The following is a 20,761-nucleotide window of genomic DNA, read 5'->3' as shown; positions in this document are numbered from 1 at the left end:
TCCTGAGCTCCAGTTCGGCTCAGCCACTGCCCTGCTGTGCCACCTTGGTCACGACATTTATCTCTGCTTGGCTTTAGCATGGGGATCTGGTTTCACCTTCAGCGACTGTCTCCAGTTGGTATTTCTATTTATCACCATTTACAGGGTCCTTACCCTATCACGATAATGGGAGTTTAGGTCTGTGGTTCAGTTTTCAAGGGACATGCTTCCCTGTGAAAAAGAACAGTCTGTGAAGGTCTGTTGCCCACAAAGGCAGCCATCGGCTGAGTTTGTAACTCTCTGCAGAAGATGAGCGACGGAAAGCGTGGAAGCTGGTTTCAGGGTAGACTGGAAGTCCCCAGCTTGTGGCAACAATCACGTAAGCATTACGATAAAGCAGATGGCAGACAAACCATGGGTTTATTAAGCTGTGATGTCGCCCTCCCTGCCCCCAGGTGGGAGGCTGCCAAACCCAGGCACAAATTTAGATCTCAACAGGCCACCAGATCTCTTTGCTTCTAAGCCTTGGCCCTGAGGTGCTTCTGCCCTGATGACCTCAGATTTGAGGTGCCCCCTCCAACACCTTCATCCTAGTGCCGGGTACCCTCTTCTCTCTCCTTCGATGCCAATAGGTTATATATTGGCACGAGGCATGACCCTCTCGGACCCAGCGGCTGTACAGTGTGTGCGGAATTTATGAAAGGCTCTCTGGAGGGGAGAACAGCTCAGGGAGAGCGTAATAAATAATCCAGGGCCATTGGGGTGGCTGATTGGGTAAAGATGCTTGCTGCCAAGCCTGACTACATCAGTTTGAGCCCCAGAACTCATGTGGTCAACAAAAAGAACTGATTCCTTCACGCCGTCCTCTGACCTCCACATCCATGCAATGGCCTGCTTGCTTGTGCATGTGTGTGTGGGGACATGGACACACACACACACACACACACACACACACACACACACACACACACACAATACATAAATAATTAAAATAAGTAAAATCAGTCATTTTTATACAATCAGCACTCAATGTTATCATCACTGGCATGTTAAACCTCACACCCACAGTTTTGTGATAGGCATAGGCATGTTTCTATAATAGACATGTGGTGCCTCCAGTTACTACATTCAATGTCACTTCTATAGTTTTTATTTCATTTTGAAGCTGTCTCTGATATATGCTGGGAAGCCTTGATGGACAGGATCTGGACCCCCAGTGAAGTGATCTGTCTCCTTCATCTGCGTGCTTTGTGTGATTTGTGCAGGACATCAGGAACACCCCCTCTTTCCTTTCTGCCTGCAATATCCTTCCTCCCTTGATTCACCATTGGGCTGTCTCTGTCCTTCCCTCCTCAGAAAGCAAGCACCCTTTTTTGGGTGCACACATGCCACATGTGCATACACACGCACGCATGCACGCATGCACGCACGCACCCTGCCCTTCTATGTGCATGCCCCATTGTGTTCAGGACAAGGTCAGCTATATTGCCCTGTCGTCCACTTGGCCTCTGCAAAGCGCCTACTACTACTACATGACCATTGTAGTCTGGTCCACCCAAGAGGGTGCTCTGCATCTCCTCCAGAACAAAGCTCTCAGTCATCTGCTCACTTAGAGTGTGAGGCGGTGCCTGGCATGAAGTGGTGCCACTTTAATGAATGAAGAAACAAATGAACACGGCGTGAGTGTATGAGCGTGTGCATGCGTGTGTGCACACGCGTGGGTGGGCTGGGAGTATGACTCAGTAAAGTGCTTGCTGCATGAGCCTAAGGACCTGAGTTCAGATCTCCAGCATCCATGTAAAACGCCAGGCACAGTGGCACACACCTGTAACTGGGAAGCAGAGACAGCAGATCCATGAGGCTCTCAGGCAGTCCGGCTGAATCGGCAGGCTACGGACTCAGTGAGAGACTCTATCTCAAAAGATAGGATGGAGAGCAACAGAGAAAGACACTGGGCATCGACTTCTGGCCTCTACAGAGGTTCCTGCACGCCCACACATGTGTGTGTGTGCGCGCGCGCACGCGCACGCGCACGCGCACACACACACACACACACACACACACACACACACAAAACAACAGCAACAACAAAACTGTTCATCCATTATCCCATTGACTCTCCAGCCCTATGAGCCATTGGTACTGTTGGACAGGTATGGAACTCAAACTTAGGGTTGGAAAAGAATGACACTTGAATCAATGTGAAGAAAACAATGCCTGTCTCCTTAAGCCTGATACAGTGCTGCCTCTTTGACTGAGCAGACTCTTAAAAAAACAAGTGGCATCACCAGGTGCCAAGTGACCTTTCAGCAGTGTGTGCTAAAACTGTCTCCTGCAGCCACACAGATGTCCCCGAAAACAATGGATCTTCCGATGGGGCTGCTGCTGAGCCGGGAAGAAGCTCCTGCTCCCTGCTGGCACCGGCAGGTCCTGACCTGCTGGGATCATTGCAACTGCCTATGTCAAGGCTCAGAATCCTCAGAATGCTCAGGGCAAGTCCTGACTTTGATCTCTGAGAGGGGCCGGTCAGAAGCTGAGCACTCTTGTCTCAGCCCTTCACCCACCGACAGACGAGTGGCCTCTCAATGTCCACAGCTGAGCCCTGTGCGCTTTCTCTAGTGGAGCCCCCCCTGTGAGAGGAGCACAGCTCTGCCTTGATACCTCACCCTGGCCCGGCCCAGCCCAGTACTGTGCTCAGTGGCCCTTCTCTGCCAAATCTCAACAGCTGGATTCTGCCCTCAGTCTCCCCAGCTGCTGTCCACCCAGGGCACCCTCCTCACCTAAACTCACCCTTCATCTTCATTGACAGCTTGGTGCCATTTAGAGTTGTCTCTGAAATACACCTCTAGGCGAGGAGAGGGGTGTCTTTTTTTGTTTGAGACAGGGTTTCTCTGAATAGCACTGGCTGTCCTGGAACTTGCTATGTAGACCAGGCTGGCCTTGAACTCACAGAGATCAGAGATCTGCCAGCCTCTGCCATCTGAGTGTTGCTATTAATATCATGCACCACCAGCCCAGGCCTCTGGGTGTGTCTTTAAGGCTCTTCTGGAAAGGAAGACCTGTCCCCTGGATGTAGGCAGTTCCATCCCAGGAGCTCAGTCCCAGAGTAAATGAAAAGATGTATCCTTTCTGCTTCTTCACCGTGGAAACGGTGTGACCAGCCCATTGCCTCACATGCCTATAGTGAGCTCCTTCCCTGCTGTGGCTAATGGTACCCCCAGACTGTGAGCCAGAGTGAACCTTTCCTCCTTCTGGTCACTGTAGTCATATGGACACTGTAGTCATGCTGCTTCAGGGGACAATGGCAAAGCCAGCTGTGGCTCCCTGTTCACACCCGCCTTGTCCTGCCACGTCAGTCTCCCAGTCTCCTTAGAAGCACTCCGCAGGCCCCTGCCCACCTCCAAAATGCTTCCAGTGCCCTTCTCTGGAAGTCACACCCCATCTTGGACATCAGCTTCCTTTCATTTCTGAAGCACAGCTCCTTGACTTCCTGGAGGGACCCCTTCCCTGGCATGGCTTCCTTTTACTTTTGGATGGGTGACAGATGCCTTCCTTTGAACCTCCATGAAGGTAGAGACGCTTCCATTTTTGTTGACACCCTGGTACTACATTCTGTCGTGTGGTTAGGGGAGGAATGAAGGGATCCCGGAAGGGGCGTTACCAGGCCCGACACAGTTTTGTTTTCCTGAAGCATCCTGGCCACCTCCACCCCAACCCACCCAGGCTTTGTCTTCCATATGTCCCACCTGTGAACACATGATAAGAGTTGCACATGTCTATGGGCTGCCACAAGCCCACAAGTGACCCACCCCTGTCAGGAAGGGTCTGCTGGACCCCTCCCCAGCCCTGGCTTCTTCCATCCCTTTTCAGCTCAGCAATTGGCTTCTGGTACATGTTTCTTGTTGGGGCCCCTGCACCTTTCATTCAAGTGTGTTTGTGAGGGGCCTGGTTCTCTGAGCATGCTCACACTGCCTGCTGAATGCTTTGTATGATATGATCCGTCTCCCCTTATCCTGTAGTAGATAGACTGAAAATCTACATTCTTGCTTCCATGGTGAACGAAGCAATCTGTCTTTCCAAACACTGGCAGTCCTGAACCAGGCTGTTCCTCACATCCTGCTGTGTCACAGGAGTTTGGTGATGATTCCCCAGGGACCAGACTGCTCAGTGAGTTCGCAGTGTTCTTATCATGGAGTGCCTGCTGGGAACCAGCACTGGAGTGCCCTTTAATGGGATGTTCTCTTCTTGGCTAGTTCAGCAAAGCCACTGAGCCAGACAGAAGAGGGTACCCAGCATGATGCCGGGCATGGTTTGTGTGCCAGATTGTGATGAATGAATAAGCAAAAGGAAATAACTGGAAGGTAGCATCCCCCAGAGGGGGATCTTGGGAAGAGATCAGCACTATCAGGAAGGGGAAAGCAGTGGCTATCCAAACAGGTAGGAACCTGTCCACGACCTTCTCACATGGTAGAGGGGGAAGGCAAGTTCATATGGGTATGCTGATGGACATGCACATATGTGCACATAAATGCAGAGGGCAGAGTTCATGACTCATGTGTCATTCCTTAGGAGCCATCTGCAGATTTTGTTGTTGTTGTTTGTTTTGTTGTATTGTTTTTTTTTTCACATGGGGTTCTCACTAGCCTGGAACTGGTAGATTTATCTAGGCTGGCTAGCCGGCAAGACACAGGGAGAGCTGTGTGTCTCTACCTTCCAGGTGTTAGCATAACAAGCATGTTGTCTTAGTTAGGGCTACTATTGCTATGATGAAACACCAGGGCCAAAATCAAGTTGAGGGGGAGAGGGTTTATTTGACTTACACTTCCATATTGCTGTTCATCAGTGAAGGAAGTCAGGACAGGAACTCAAACGGCAGGAACCTGGAGGCAGGAGCTGATGCAGAGGCCATGGAGGGATGCTGCTTACTGGCTTACTCAGCCTGCTTTCTTATAGAACCCAGGACCACCAGCCAAGGAGTGGGTCCACCCACAATGGGTTGGGCCCTCGGCCATCAATCACTATTTAAGAAAACACCCTACAGGCTTGCCTACAGCTCCTCCCTCTCCCTTCCCCATAGTTGTACTTACATAAATTGAAGTGCTGAGAGAATTCTGTCACAAATAAGCTGGGACAGGATGGACTCCCAGGGTGACCTGAGTACCATGAGGTCCTGCTGCAAGCAAGCAAGAGGAGGTAGGGGCTTGGTTTTGAGGTGGACTGTGCATCCACTCGCTTTACCAGAATGCTGCTTCTGTCTGTCCTTGTAGACTTTCCGTGAATGAATTCTCACATTGCTGGGTTTTCACTTCCAGAAGAACTAGGGACAGCAAGCCCTGTGTGGCACCCGGGCAGAATGTGTTTTCACAGAGGAGGTTTTTAGACTCAGGTGTGAGGTAGAGTGCCTGTTTGCTTATGAGACTCATTATTATCTAAGTCAGTTTCTCTCTGCTGTCTTGGCCTCGGGAAGATACAACGCTTGGCTCTGAAGAAGCAGCTGCTGCTTCTAATCCCGCTTTCTCCTGTCATCTCTGCCATCCCTGGGTAAGCCTGTGCTTCCCAGGCCGTCCGTGGAAAGGGAAGACACTGGGTAACTAACAGCAGTGTGGAACGATAGCCTGACTCTTAGCTCTTGCCTTCAAATGGACTTGTGCGAGTGGCCCACCAATCCTTTTCCCTTAGACCCTCCTGGCGGTCCCAAAAGAACCAATGAAATCAACCAGTTCTTGGCTGTGGCTGCTCTGGCCAGTGTACACCAGCTCACACACACCAGCTCACACTTAGGTTTCGTTCTAAGTGTTTATTTGGGGCCGGTGGTTTCCTGTTTGCTCACCCAGGCCACAACTTCCTTCTTACAAAGAAAGAAAGCATTGCCCTGTACCTGTTCCCTTCTAAGGATAGGACACCTGGGAGCTATTTCCTCCCAGAGTGCAATCAGAGAGGTCAGGGGCAGAGACTAGGGAACTGGTTCAGCTTTACTGGCATGGCCACAGTAGACCTATAGCTGCAGCCAGAGGCTGCCTAGCCTGAGGACAGTGTGTAATCGATGCTTGCTTCCAGAAAATTCCTGGTCACTGCTGGGTTCCTCTTGTGCCTGGACTTTCTTCTACTCTTAACCAGGGAAATGGTCTAGACAACTCCAGCATTGTCCGTGGGAGTGAGAAGAGACACATGTTCTGGATTTCTGACCCAAGCCAAGGCGTCATTTATCTTCACTGAGTTTGTTGTCCCCACCTCCTCCACAGACAGGAACCTGTGGAATTCACTCATCATTTGGTCATAGGTTTGCCTTTTGTCTCTCAAAAGCCTACAAAAGCTCCCTGCAAACCTTTGTGATGCATTCACTCATTTAGTTATTGGATTCCTTAAACCACTCTGCCCCCTGGATTGGTTAGACATTGCTCTTTGGGACATGATGACTTGGTCTTTTCATCCCTGCTCTCAGGTAGCTCTTCACCTGGGAAAGACAGGAAGAGGCTAGGCACTGTTGCCAGTAATGGTAGCTCTGGTTTGGGCACATGGAGAACCAGCTGGGAGGCAGCTGCATCATAACGTTTCATTTTTCCCAGGGTATGCCCTTACTCCTGGAATGACTCTAGTACCTCCATCATAGCGTTTTCCCATTTTTCTCCTCCTTCCTCCTTCCCATCCATCCTTTCTGTTAGGATGATTTCTGATTCTCCAGCTCTCTCCACTCCTCTGTTTCTTGAGTCCCACCTGTGGTGAAATGCTTCATGGCCACTCAGCTTTTAGAAAAACCTTTTTTTTTTTAAAAAATTTGGTTCAAATCCCCATGCCAGCCTGAAGGTTCAGATGTGAGTTCAGATTTATCCTCCTTCAGAACTCGGCTTTGCATTCCTGTGCAAGGGCTCTTGAAACAAAACAAACAAACAAATAAAACAAACACCTTGGTGCCCTGAGTCTGAAGCAGTGATGCTGAACCTCCCGCCTCTGTGGTGGAGGCAAAGACCTCAGCACAGGGCTCTGTCAGCAGTGGAAGGCTGACAGGCCTAGCTGTTGTGGTTATGATCACAGCATACACAGACCTCATCTTCCTCGTCTGACAGTATGAACAGTGTGACAACAAATCTGAATAAAAGAAAAGCAAGCAAGTCAAGGCCAATCTCAGTAGACAGCCTAAAGCACAATACACTGAGTGTAATCTAGTGAGATCTCCATGGAGCCCCACAATAACCACTGTTAGGGCTCCTCTAAGTCCTGGAAGGCTAGTGAGCTAGGATACTTGACTCCTAACCTGACCTGTTGATTGACTCTGTGGAGGAGGTGCCTCTATTGGGGAAGCCCTTGACTCCAAGGATGACTCAACATAATACCTCCATGGCCATGGTAACCCTGCCCCAGTCTTTTCCCAACTGTCACTCAATGGTCCATTCATAGAGAGGAATTATCAAAGCAAGCCTGGTGACTGCATAACACACTGTACAAATGCCAGGAATCCCTCACTTGGCCTCGCTTCTGCCTGTTCATCTTGATTCTCATTGAGCTGCTGCCTGTGTGCCTGGGATGCTAGATCACATGCTTCTTGATCTTGGGTCTCTTTGCATCTTCATGGATAGGTGGAGATGAGTCAAAATCTAAATCCGCAGCGCCTGCCTCTTTAGAGCACGGTTCCTGACTTCTTGTTATACAACTTTCCTCAGGCAAACTTTTTCTATGGTACTGAGCTCCTCCTTCAGCCCTTCGACTCTTTCTTTTATTTCTTCCTCCCCCTCCCTCTTTCCTAGCTCCTTCCCTCAAAAAATCTTGGACTAAGTCCCAGGTCCACACCACAGCAGATCATTTTTTTTTTTTTTAGTTAGGTGGAATGAAAGTGAATTCCCCCATAGGCTAGTGTATTTGAATGCTTGGTCCCCAGTTGGTGGAACTGTTTGGGAAGGATTAATAAGTGTGGCCTTGGCTGCAGCACTCAGGAGAATAGGTCCTGCATCTCTCCTGGGAACCATAGTGGAGCTGACCTTGTTGGCAGAGGTGTGGGTGAGCCATCCCTGAGAATGTAGAAGTGGGAGAACTGGCCCCATCCCCCATGTGGTGGCAAGGGCGAGGGAAAGAGGCTCTCCCCCTTTCACCCACCCCTTGCCATCTGTGGCAAATGAGAGAGCAGACCCCGCCCCTCACCAGCTGCAGCACTTGGGAGAGTGGCCCCTGCACCTCACCTGGGCCACACAGTAGAGCTGACCCTGGTGGTGTGGGTTTGGGTTGGGCCTGAGGGCCTGAAACCAGGAGATCTGGCCCTGTCCCTTGCTACTTGCTGCATAAGGTGAACTTGCTGGGGTGGTACATAAGAGCTCTCCCTGGTGATGACGATAAGATAGAGTTGGTGGGTTAACCAACCCAGCTACCACCCACGCCCGGAACCAGGGCTATGAGTTGGCCCACCTTAACATCCCACCCCATCTATGATCTGCTGGAGCATGTGAAGGGGCAGGTCCTGCAGATCCAAAGCCGCAGGATCTCCATAACACAGGACAACAGCAGGATGTCCAAGACAAGTCCCAGTGAGGGCCCAGCAAAAGTCAGAGGCCTCAGACCAGACCAATGACTCATTGCAATGAACACTTGCAAGTAAAGATGTGTGGACCAAAGGGTACACTGTGTGACTCACCATGTCACACTGAGGCTTTCACGACGAGATTTTTTTCTTTCCTTTTCTCAAATTTTGTTTTGTTTTGGTGGGCAGGCTGCAGGGGCAGAGGGTGGGTACAAAGGGACAGGAAGATGAAAGCGATCAGGATGTATGATGTGAAATCCATAAAGAATCAATAAAAAGTAAAATAATAATAATAATAATAATGATGATGATGATGATAATTATGGCTTTGTCAATGAAAGTATATCACTGGTGGTGAGCTTTGAGGTTTTTAAAAGCCCATGCCATTCCCAATTAGCTCTCTGTGTCTATGTCTGTCTCTGTCTGTCTCTCTCTGATTTGTGGTTGTGTCTCAAGATGTGAGCTGTCTACTCCTGTCCCAATGCCATTCCTCCCGGCCTACCTGCCACCATAATTGTCATGGACTCACTCTATGAAACTGTAAGCCCCAAATAAACTGTTTCTTTGGTCATGGTTTCTTAACACAGCAGTAGGAAAGTGGCTACGACACCCAGGTTCAATGTTAACTTTTCATTGTTATTTGTGAGAGTGAAGCTGTACTTCTTATTGGCAGGTCCAGCTTGCTTGCTTAATCTTCATAATAAAAAGAGTAGCTCAGAGAATCCAGAACAAAATAACACACTTATCACAAGTGTGTGCTGTGGTGGCTGTGGCTGTGGCTGGAGTTTCTACTATGTCTGTCTCCTTGTGGGATCATTCTCTGCCTCTGTTTCCTCATTTGTAAATAGAGCATTTCAGTGGTTCCAAGCTCGTGTTTATTGTGAGGGTTGTGTTGTGAGTTGATGTGTTGATGGTAACCACTTAGGATGACATTAGCACATTGGCAATATGCCAATGGCACTATATGCAATAGCACTTAGCACATAGACAATGAATGCTCTGATGACATTAGTCCTTAGGATGTCCCCAGATCTGCCTTTCCCCTTCTAAGGGACCCACCAATGAACAGCAATCCTCTGTCCCACAGGAGTGTCTTCTGAGGGCTCACGGTAGGCAGCCTGCTTTCCATGGCACCGGCTCCACTGGGCTAGTTCCAGTTTTGTATAGCATCCTATTGCGACAGCAGTGGACTCCCAGGGAGAGCTGGAAAGGTTTCCCCAGTTGGTAGAACTGCAGGATTCAATCCAACCCCTTACACCTCAGCTCCAGTACCAAGGCCAAATCAGTAAGGGAGAATTAAATGGCTAAAGGAGGCTGCAGGTGTTGAGTGGCCTGTTGTGGCATTGGTCCAGCAGTCTCTGCTTGTCTGGGCCACTCATGAGCCACTCCTTCCCTGAAAGGCTGGCTTTCATGGGTTTAGCAGGCCACCTGAAGCACTAGGACAGCCCCACAATCAAGCTAATTAAGGCCTCATTGCCAAGCTGGGGTGTGGAAGGTGGGCTGAACCTGTGAAAAAGGAGTCAGCTTTTGATAGCTACAAGTTGTTGCCATAAAATTGTGGATGGGAGGAAGAATGCGGGAGGAAGCTGTCATTTCTGGAAGCCAGTCAGCTGGGCTACAGAGAGAAAAGGGTCATGCAAATAAGGTGTCCCAGCCTTCCTTCAGTCCAGTGATTCTTGAACTTAATGATTTTCACATCTAATTGAAGGAGAAGTTAGTCACTAGGCATTAAGACAAGCAGGAAGGCTCCTGTCTTAACAAGGAGCCTTTCTTGCAGAATGGAATGAACTCCGGAATAATTAAAAGCCTGCAGAAGTATGGAAATGTTCTATTAACTGGAATCGCCTTCATGGGGCCAGAGCCCTTCCTACCCTCAAACAGATCAGGAGGATTCTGATGACGATTAAGGCCATGCTGAGGTCAAAAGAGATGAAGTAATTGACTCAAATCATCATCCGTGTCATTTTGGAGCCAGATAAACTTTGCTGTCGGGGGGGGGGGGGGGGGGGTCCTGGTGGTGTGGTCCGTGGTCCGGGGGAGTGCAAAGCTCCTCATTCTTCTGGAGTCCCACTCGGCAGAGCCTATCCTCCAACTGAGGAAATGAAAGCTACAGTGAAAGCATGGTGGAGAACCATCTAGCTGGATATTCCCAAACCTGCTCCTTTCACTGTTGGCCGTACTTTCCCGAGTAGATGTCATCTTTCTGAAAGAGCCTAGACACCAAACAGTGGTGTCTGCCATGACGCAACAGGAGCCAGGACTTTGGTTCATACTCACCCCTTCCAGGGAGGTGCTGTGATCGCCTGGTGTGATCTGTACTGCTCGCTCTACAGTGGGTGGCTATGACCCACCAGTCCCTTATTCTGGGTACAGGATAGCCTCATGCTTGGCCCGCACTGTCTCAAGTTTGCCTTGGCCCATCAGCAGTGACTTACCATGATGCAGTCTTAACACCCAAAGCACCTTTGTCCATGAAGAACAAATCGCCCTCTGTTTATGCCCATTGTGTTCATTTTCTGCATTTGTTAAGCTACACTTTAAACGCTGGCGAGTCAACAGTTCTCTGAGTATTTGTACAATACTTAAAAACAATATGGATTTAACAAAGGTAAGTTTCTTAACATTTAAACACAGATTTTAAAAGCAAACACTCCTAGGCATTTATTTGAAATGATACTTCTAAAAAGTCAGATTGCCATAAATGTTTAAAGGCCTGTAAAGTATACACACAGCGTGCCCATAAAGACCAGGGAACTCTAAGCACAATGTACGGGCTTCACGTCCAGGGACTTGAAGCTGCTTGTTTACCATCTTTGTTCATACCCTTTGTAAAGTTTTGGCTTTACTTTTTTTCTTTTTTTTTTTTTTTTTGCACATTCAGTTAACCCCAAAGCTGCCTTCCTAAAGCCTCAGAAACACAAGCAGAACAGCCGAGGCCACCAATGCTGGTTGTTGACTGTGTTCCTTTGGATGTCAGATCCAGGGCTCAGTCCACAGTAATCCCGGGCTTCCAGGCATCTGGTCCAGCACACAGCTATAACTAAATCCCTCAAATCCTCCCCCCCACCTCTGGAGAGTTTCACTTTGGAAACTTGATATCTTTCCCAGAGATGATAAATTTTAAGTTTTGTATGCCTGCCAGTCCCTGGCCTATTGTTCTGTCATTTTGATGCATTGAGCTTGTCTGTTAACGTTATTAAAAACTTATGTGTCTCCTATTATTATTTTATTCTAATTAGATGGGCCATTTGGAGGTTTTGTCTCCTAGGAGATGCAATTGGGCCTGTGTAATTAGCTCTCTTCTTCAGGACAGCTGGCTAACTCATCACCTTGGAGTGTGGGGTTGGGCTCTCAGCCCACCTTTTTATTTAACATGGCCACAGGCCCTTTGTTGGGTTTCTCTAACACTTAGTCTGACTTTACAGGAGTCTCTGTGTCTGATCTTTTCCATGTGCACAGGGAGAAACAAGTACACCCTGCCACTATGCCTCATTTTTGTTATTAATACGAGTATAGCAAAATATAATGCTCCTCTTTTGCATGAGACAGGATCTCATGTGTTTCAGGCTGGCCCCAAGCCCATTATGTAGCTGAGAACAATCTTGAACTCTGATCCTCCTGCTTCTACCTCTCGGGGGCTGGAATTACCAGCATGTGCCCCCGCACCTGCTTGGTGCAGCCCTGGAGATCAAACCCAAGGCTGTGTGCATGTGAAGCAAGACACTCTACCAACCGAGCCACATTCCCAGCCAGCCCCAAGTCTAATCACAGCCCGGCACTTGGACAATGTTTGCTGTAACCTACATCTCACCTCTATCCTTACTATTTATAGAGAATTATTTATGATTTACACAAGATGTCTTCAAATTACTTGAAATCAGTTTACTTGTCTTAAGCCATAGCACTTGATGAATCAGCTCTATTTGGTTAATTATTTTGTAAATACCACTGGCTTCCATCTGTGTAAGTCCTACATCCACAGACCTAACCAACTGCTGCTTGAAATGCACTCCACGGAAAGCTGCATCTGTACAGAACAAGTATAGACTTCATCATTATCATGGTCCCCTACACAATGTGCTCTAGCAACTGCTTGCATAGCATTCGCCTTGTACTTGATGTTCGTAGTTTAGAGATGACGTAAGGTACATGAGAGGATGGGCGTGAGTTACAGACAAGCAGTATACTGTTCTACATAATAGACCTGAGCATGTATAGATTTCGGTGTGCAGCTGAGACACCCAAATATATGTGTAGAGTCTGAGATGGGTCAGTGGGTAAAGGTGCTTGCCATGTAGGTCTAAGGACCTGAGTTTGAATCCCCAGAATCTATATAGAGGCTGGATGAACAGCACAAGTTTCTAACTTATTGGAGGTGGGAGGCGGAGACAAGAGACTCCACAGAAGCTCTGCAGCCTCGAACCTGGCGTATGTGGCAGGAAGACAAGAAGGAGATGATTGTCTCAAAGTGAAAGGCAAGGACTGACAGCCAAGGCTGACCTCCATAGACATGCCTTGGCATCCATGCATCTGCATTCACACACACACACACACATGCACGCACACGCACACACGCACACACGCACACTCAATAAATAGTAAAGGTGTCAATGATGAAAAGACGGAGTTGATCTAGCATCATCCAGGATATACCATCACAGCATAACTGAGGAAAGCTGGTTGAAGACCATGTGCCAAGGATTCTAATTCCTAGAAACCTAAGCAATGTACTTATTTTCAAAGTACAAAGACATATCTCTGTTTTTTATAAGGACTGATATGAGAGGGAAATTCGGTGGCTTATGAAACCTACTGTAAGAGAAGTAGAGTGCAATAAATAAGATGGAAGGATGCAACCTCTGCACACCACTCTCAGGCTCTGCTGAGATAAAACATGGTACAAGGCTTCAGAGTGTGTATGCCAAGCCAATGCTCATGAGTCCCTAAGCACCTTTGGCTGTCTGGGAGCCTCTTCCAGGTTAGATTGGACAATGAGGAAAGCCCACCTGAGAGGCAGGGTATGTGTGTGGTAAAAGTTTGGGAGAAGAGACCTAGCATAAGATGTAGATGCAGCTGAGAAGGGATCAAGGTCTAGGGATGGGGATGGAGGGAGGGTAGAGCATCCTGGAACTATCCCAGCACCATGAAGTAGACCAAAAGCTGAATGACCAGACTATAAGCCAGAGACTCCCTGCTGTGGCTCCCCCTACTGTGGACATTTGAGCAGTAAAACCTCCAAGCTGATCTCACTAGTTACTATGGAGGGTGTGATCAAATCAAGGTTGATAGCTCAGCCCCTCGTGGGTTGCTCTGGCCCTGCAGGTAAGAGCTGATGGGGGGGAGGGGACACTTGATTTGGTTCGTGCCTATTTGGTAAAGATAACAGCTTCATTTCTTTCTTGACACTGATGAGGTTCAAACATATTTCTCATTGTACAAATAGATTATAGTTCTAACTATTGCTCATATATTGGGCATATTGACATATACCTAAATATTTTGATGTATAAAATTTAGAATATATATATAAAAAAATCCTAACCAATTTCCTTTAGGAGCAGAGTGGGGAACAAAAAAAAAATCTTGTAATTCCTTAAAAGGTGCCTGACTACCTCATGTGAACCCCTGAAGTTGTGGTGTTGAACAAGCCAGGTAGAGTGGCCCATTTTAATAGAAGATGGCTTACTTTGTGGGATGCTGGTGTGTGTTTTGAAGCCAGATGTTCTCACAGTTACAGATGTCCTGCAGCATAGACTCTGCCCTGAGCCACCAGGTGCCTCTGGGTGTTGTTTAAAGACACAGGCAAGAATGCATCAAGATGGGGTCTCTAATGCGGTCTTAAGAGTAGGCACCCAACACGTGTGACCTTGACCTTGCTTTCTGCCCCTCCCCACAGTGATCCCCAAGGTCACCAAGCACCTGCTCTCAAACCCTGTGTTCACCTGCATCGTCCTGGCTGCCTGCATGGAGATTGCTGTGGTGGCTGGCTTCGCCGCTTTCCTGGGCAAGTACCTGGAACAGCAGTTTAACCTCACCACTTCCTCTGCCAACCAGCTGCTCGGTGAGTGGGTCTCCTTGCCCTCCCGTCAAACCCAAATGCTCAAAGAAAGTGCCGAGATCCAAAAAGTGTGCAGGGCTGTGCTAAGCCCATAGCAGTGTGGTGTACCTGTGGCCTTTCTACACAAGGAACTTCGGAGTGAGATTTTTCACACTTGAGGCAAATATTAACAACATACTGTAGGGCCAGTGAGATGGCTTTGCAGGGAAAGCATTTGTTGCTCATAGCTGATGACCCAAGTTCAATACCCAGAACCCACAGTTGGAGGAGAGAACCAACTCCCCAAGTTGTCTTCTGACCACATGGGTACCATGACACACACAGCCATCATCATCATCATCATTATCATCATCAAGAACAAAAATACAAAATATATATAGGAAGCATTATGAGAGACCGAGATGTCACTTGATTGATATCAATGGGAGACTTTGAAATACATAATGATGGAAGGAAGCAATCAAAGTCCATCTTAAGAAATTAGTAAATTTTTATTAGACTATAGGAATGATCTTAGCAACATAAAACCCATAAAACTCACAGCAGGGACTTCGCCAATTGAACTATTTCTACAGCCCCAGTAGTTATTTTTTTCAAAGATTTATTACTTTATTTTAGGTATGTGTGCTTTGCCAGAATGGATATGTGTGCACCATATGCATTCAAGGTACCTGCAGGTCAGAAGAGGGTGTGGGATCACTCTGAACTAGAATTATAGATGGCTGTGAGCCACCATGTGGGTGCTAGGCATCAAACCCAGACAGTCTAGCCAATAGGTAAACTCTTGAGTTCAGTGAACTACCCATCTTAGAAAAAAGGTGGAGGGGCTAGAAAGCTGGCTCAGAGGTTAAGATCACTGGCTGCTCTTAACCCAGGTTAAGTTTCCATCACCCACATGGTAGCTCACAACTGCTGATAACTCCAGTTTTAGGGGATTCAGTGTGCTTCTCTTCTGGCCTGTGGGCATCAGGCATACATGTGGTACACAAGCATACATGCAGGTAAGCTACTCATATACATAAAATAGAATAAAATTTTAAAATAAAGTGAAGAGCCATAGATAAAGGGACCTGACTTCAGCCTCCAGCCTCCACACACCCATGTACACCTGTGCATGCATAGAAACACACACACACACACACACACACACACACACACACACACACACACACACACACACACACACAAACAAACACACACACACACACACACACACACACAGAAGGAAAGAGAGAGATTTCCTCCTGTTGCTTCCCAAAATGGCCAATAAACGCAAAGATGCTGACCAGCTTAATGAGAGAAATGCACAATGGAACCTCAAGGGGGCGCTCTGACACACTAGCCAGATGATAGCCCCGAGTGCTGGGGAGGATGAGGAGGAACTGGAACCCACACTGTGGGAATGCAGGAGGGAGCCTCTGCTCAGGGCAGTTTTTGCACCATCCATTAAAGCTCAGCATATGCCTGTGCTGTGATCCATCAGTTCCGTTTCTGGGCACTTATCCAACAGAATGAAGTGTTTAGGTCCACTCATTTACATATGCATATAGAACAACGTTCCGAGCAGTTTTATGCATAATTGTCTCAAACTGGAACTCACCCAAATGTCTGTCTACAGCAGAATGGGTAAATAAACTATAGACTGTTCATTCTATACCACACAGCTTGGGAAAGGGCGAACTTTCACACGGGCTTCCATGTAAATGGAGATGAGTTTAAATATGTCACACACAAAGAGAATGTATTTATGGGACTTTGAAAAAAAAAAAAAAGAATTGTCCATTAAGATAAAAGAAGCTAGAGCCACAGTTGTCCTTGAAGGTTACGACCAGGGAGAGGTACCCAGGAGTCTCTGGGGTAGCTGCAAGTGTGTGTGTGTGTGTGTGTGTGTGTGTGTGTGTGTGTATGTGTGCGCGCGTGCGCGCGCACATGTCATGTGAATATGGGTACACATTCACATACGTGCATGTGGGGCTCAGAGATGAACAGCAGGGGTCTTCTTCAGTTCCTCTCCACCTTGGTTTTTCCATGCAAAGTCTCTCTCCGGCTGAACCTGCGGGCCAGCATGCTGCTGGCTGGGCTCCACATGTCTCCCTAACCCAGCGCTGGCCTTCCAGGTATATGCCCCTACACCTGTCCCTTAGGAAAGTGCCGAGGATCAAACATCCCCAAGCCTCAATTTAAACCCCGACCATCATGACAACATGCCATAGTTTTTCCTCCCTGAAAATTGCTGGGAAATGCAATCCTTTTTTTTTTTTTTTCCTCTTCTCACTAGTCATTCTCGCCACCCACTCTTCGGTAAGAGTATTAGCAAAATGCGGTGAGCTTTGTTAAGACCTGCAGGATGGAAGAGAAAAACACCTCTCCCTATAGTGGAAGCTATGGTCTTTGCTTCTCTAGGATCTGGGGTTTGGCCCTCCAGCACCCCAGTGTTTCTCTCCCTCCCCTCCGTGGTTTCTCTGTTGCCACATCTTCCATTTTGATTGGGTTGACACAGTTGCGTCTACAGGACCAGGTCCTCTTTTGGAACAAATGCCTAAGCTTTCTATCAACAAACAAATCAATAGTCTCCGGGGCAGAGGGTCAGAAAAACAATTCTGCCACCTAGCATCTGTTTGCCAGTGATTCCTGCTTGTTAGAGTGCTTAACAAGGTGGGCAGAAGGGGGGTGGGGCTCTTCATATTCTCCAGGCAGGCAGGCAGGCAGAGGCAGCAGGCATCTCCTGTCCCTGTGTGTAGCCGATGGCATAGATCCAGTCAGTGTGTGCTGGGAAGAGCCCACTGCAGGAGGGGGGTGGGCAGAGTGCACTAGGGGAGGCTGGTGTAGGGAGATACTCTCAGAACAGCTCCTGCACTCCTGGAAGACAGTGTGCATGCAGTTATCCCAGTCTATGCACACAAGGCTCTGGGCCACCCACAAAGTCATCAGCCAATGGGTCAGAGTTCAGAGAAGAGCCGTGTAGACAAGCCAGGGGGCGATGACATTGATTTATGAGTGTAGACTGAAAGGGCTCCATCTGCATAACTTAATATAATGAGGATGAAGTTGTGGTCCTGGGAACTTCTCACAACGGGCGGGGAGGGGGGTGTTAAGGACGTGGACACACACCATGGAGGAAGGGAAAGAGAAGCTAATCGTGACTGGGAGAAAAGGTGCTGAAAACCTGTTGTTGCCATGGTTACCATCACCACCAGGTGACACCCCCACTGTCTCAACTAGAAAATGAAACAAAGCCCAGGATATGCTCTCTCCGGGAGTGGGCATGTTGTCACCAAGGCTTATTCACACAGATCCAATCTGGTCACAGATTCATTCACTCTCAAAGGGATGCCTGAATACCATCCAGCACAAGGTGCTGGATTAGACACTGGGGTTTGGGCTGAACTGAATGGGATCCAAAGGGTCCCCTTCCTCCTGGAAACTTCATGCTGGTAGAGGAAGAGAGCAAGAAGAAACAGGATGGGCAAAAATAAACACAGCAGCTTTTGATGACAGGGAGAGCCATGAAAACAGGAATCCTGCCTAGGGATAACGGGAGACTGTTACTGAACCCAGAGCACCCGGTGTCAGCTGGGCCGGCTGGACAGCTTACCATGGGCATCCCCATCTCTTCCTCCACGGTGTGCAGTTCCAGGTGGGCCACCACCTGCCCAGCTTTAACCTGGCCCCTGAGATCCCACCTCTGGTCCTCTCACTTGTACCACAGGTGTTTTATCCACTGAGCCATGTCCCCTCCGCCAGATCCTCAAGATGATCATAAATTCCCTGTCCATGTCACCAGAGGAGTGGGGGCCGATGAAGCCTCTCGGAAGAGGGAAAGACAGACAAGCATGTCCTAGGAATAGAACCAGTGTGTATGCAAAGACTGAGGTACCCTGGGCACCTAGAACTTTCCGGGGAGCAAAGGTGGGAAAAGAGGATGTTGTTGGAGTGGTCAGTGGCATGGGCTGGAGATGGAGGCACACAGGACAAGGTCATGATGTCCATACTCATACCAGAGGCTGCAAACTAAGCTCAGATGTCAGAAACAGCCAGGTCTATGCCTGTTTTAAGCATGGCCAAGGTAGAGCCTTGGTGAGCTAAGCTTTCCCAATTTTATTTTCTTACCCTAATATGAAAAATTAATTTGCCTTCCCTCAGCACATACCAGCTGGTTGATGTAGTTGATTGACCTGGGGGTCGGTTGATTGGCAGGGAGGAGGCAGCCTAGACTTGAAAATTTGCCATGCATAATCGACACAGTAGATGAATGACACTCAGTAATTTAAAGCCAAGTTGTAGATGAAATAAATCAGAAGAGAGCCACAGCAAAGAGGAGATTGGGACAGCAGGGTCCTTTGGTTCTCCGACAGTGCCCTGGGTCTCTGGGAATCCTGGGGAACAGGTTTGGGGGCTGCTGCCTTGGAGATCGCTCTGTGTATAAGAGAGAGGGAGTGTGTACTCACCAATTATTCACCAAGTGCTGCAGAATGCAGTGATTTGATTGACACTACTTCCTGAGGCGTGGCAGAACTGGCTAAGTGGTGTTTTCCACTGACGGGTGAGCCCTGCAGCCTTTGGGCTTAAACAGCCTTGGAGCCCGTGAACTGTCCGTGCTTCCTTAGAAGAGGAAGAGAAAATCCTCAGTGTGTGTGTGTGTGTGTGTGTGTGTGTGTGTGTGTTTCATGTGTATGTGTTCTCATGTGTAAGTCTGTATAGGTCTGCAGGTGTGTGTGTGTGTGTGTGTGTGTGTGTGTGTGTGTGTGTGTGTGTGTGTTGGATCCATGTGTATTCACATGAATAAGTGTGTATCTGTCTGCAACTGAAGTGTATGGGAATGTGGTTGTGGACATGAAGTTGATGTGGATGTCTTCAGTCACTCCCCACTTCATCTTTTGAGGCAGGGTCTCTTGCTGAGCTTGGAGCTTGGCCAGTTTCCACTAGTCTAGCTAAATGGCTTGTCCCCAGGATCCCATCTCTGCCTCATGTGTGCCGAGATTACAGGCCACCAGGCATGCTTGGCGTTTGTGTGGCTTCGGGGGATCCTAACACAAGTCATCGTGTTTCCTTAACAGTCCCTTTATCTACCGAACCATTTCCCCAGTCCCAAACTCTCAGATGATCTCAAGTCCCTGTTCCAGGTCACTGCAAAAATGCACAGAGATGCTCATGTGGTAAGGTGCTTAAGGATCTGTGCTACACGCTCAGAACCCAAATACAGAAAGAAAAAAAAAAGCCAAAAAGAGAGATATGGCATCTCAAAAACAGGTGCCTGAGAAATGACACCCAAGGTTATCCTCTGGCTTCCACATAACACAGGCACATATATGCACATGCATACAAACATATTCACACACACAATTCACAGAGAAATGGAACTAGGTAGGATATGCCTTTAATCCCAACACTTGAGTAGATAAGGTAAAAGGATTGCCAAGTGTTTGAAGCTAGCCTGCTCTACAGAATAACACCAAACACCAAAAAGAAAAAAAGAAAAAGAAATACTAATGCAGAGACCATCTCATTGCTCCCCAGTATTTAATCTCCTGGATTTCACACCTGGGTCCCCAGCTTTCTGGATTCAACTCTTGGTTGGACCCACATTAACTTGTGGGTTACATCCTCTTGGATGGCACCAGGTATGGTGTTCCAGCTGTATGCACATTGGCTCGCAATGACTGACTTTTTTCCAACTCTATCTCCCCTTGTTTTCTGGGAGTTGTCTGAGGACAGAAATCAGGCCCTTCATGAAGGCGTTGGAGTCACATGAAGTCACAGGGCCCTTGACTTCCACCAGCCCCTTATGCTATTCACACCCCTCTGCTCTGCTTCTTCAGGGATGACGGCAATTCCCTGTGCCTGCCTGGGCATCTTCCTTGGTGGCCTCTTGGTGAAGAAGCTGAGCCTGTCTGCTCTGGGGGCCATTCGGATGGCCATGCTGGTCAACCTAGTGTCCACAGCCTGCTACGTCTCCTTCCTCTTCCTGGGCTGTGACACGGGACCTGTGGCTGGGGTCACTGTTCCCTATGGAAACAAGTAAGTACCTAAACTCTTAGCTTGACCCTGCCTGGGGACACCTTCACTGTGGTTCATAGAGCTGGCTCAGCCCTGCTCAGGGACATCAAGACTTTCTACCAGAGGCTAATAGAGCTGGCTTGGTCACTAGTGATCCTGAGTGGAGAAGCCCAGGAGACCTCAGCTTCTTCCATGCAGTTGGAAGACTCAGCCTGTCCTCT

At 48.3% G+C, this 20,761-nt stretch overlaps 1 protein-coding gene across 2 annotated transcripts in view; it reads left to right on the top strand.

Annotated features, from left to right (window-relative positions):
- The window catches only part of Slco3a1 (solute carrier organic anion transporter family member 3A1), a 291,115-nt gene that overhangs the window by 227,420 nt on the left and 42,934 nt on the right, over positions 1 to 20,761 (top strand). For both annotated transcript variants that reach the window (XM_006990953.4, XM_006990952.4), the window contains exons 5-6: positions 14,382 to 14,546; positions 20,363 to 20,561. In XM_006990953.4, coding sequence (XP_006991015.2) covers positions 14,382 to 14,546; positions 20,363 to 20,561 — 364 coding nt within the window. The remainder of the gene's footprint in view (positions 1 to 14,381; positions 14,547 to 20,362; positions 20,562 to 20,761) is intronic.

The sequence above is a fragment of the Peromyscus maniculatus genome, chromosome 1 (genome assembly GCF_049852395.1).
Source record: "Peromyscus maniculatus bairdii isolate BWxNUB_F1_BW_parent chromosome 1, HU_Pman_BW_mat_3.1, whole genome shotgun sequence".
NCBI classification, from domain to species: domain Eukaryota; kingdom Metazoa; phylum Chordata; class Mammalia; order Rodentia; family Cricetidae; genus Peromyscus; species Peromyscus maniculatus.
The sequence above is the reverse complement of the archived record's forward strand: the minus strand, read 5'-3'. Positions and strand labels throughout refer to the sequence as shown.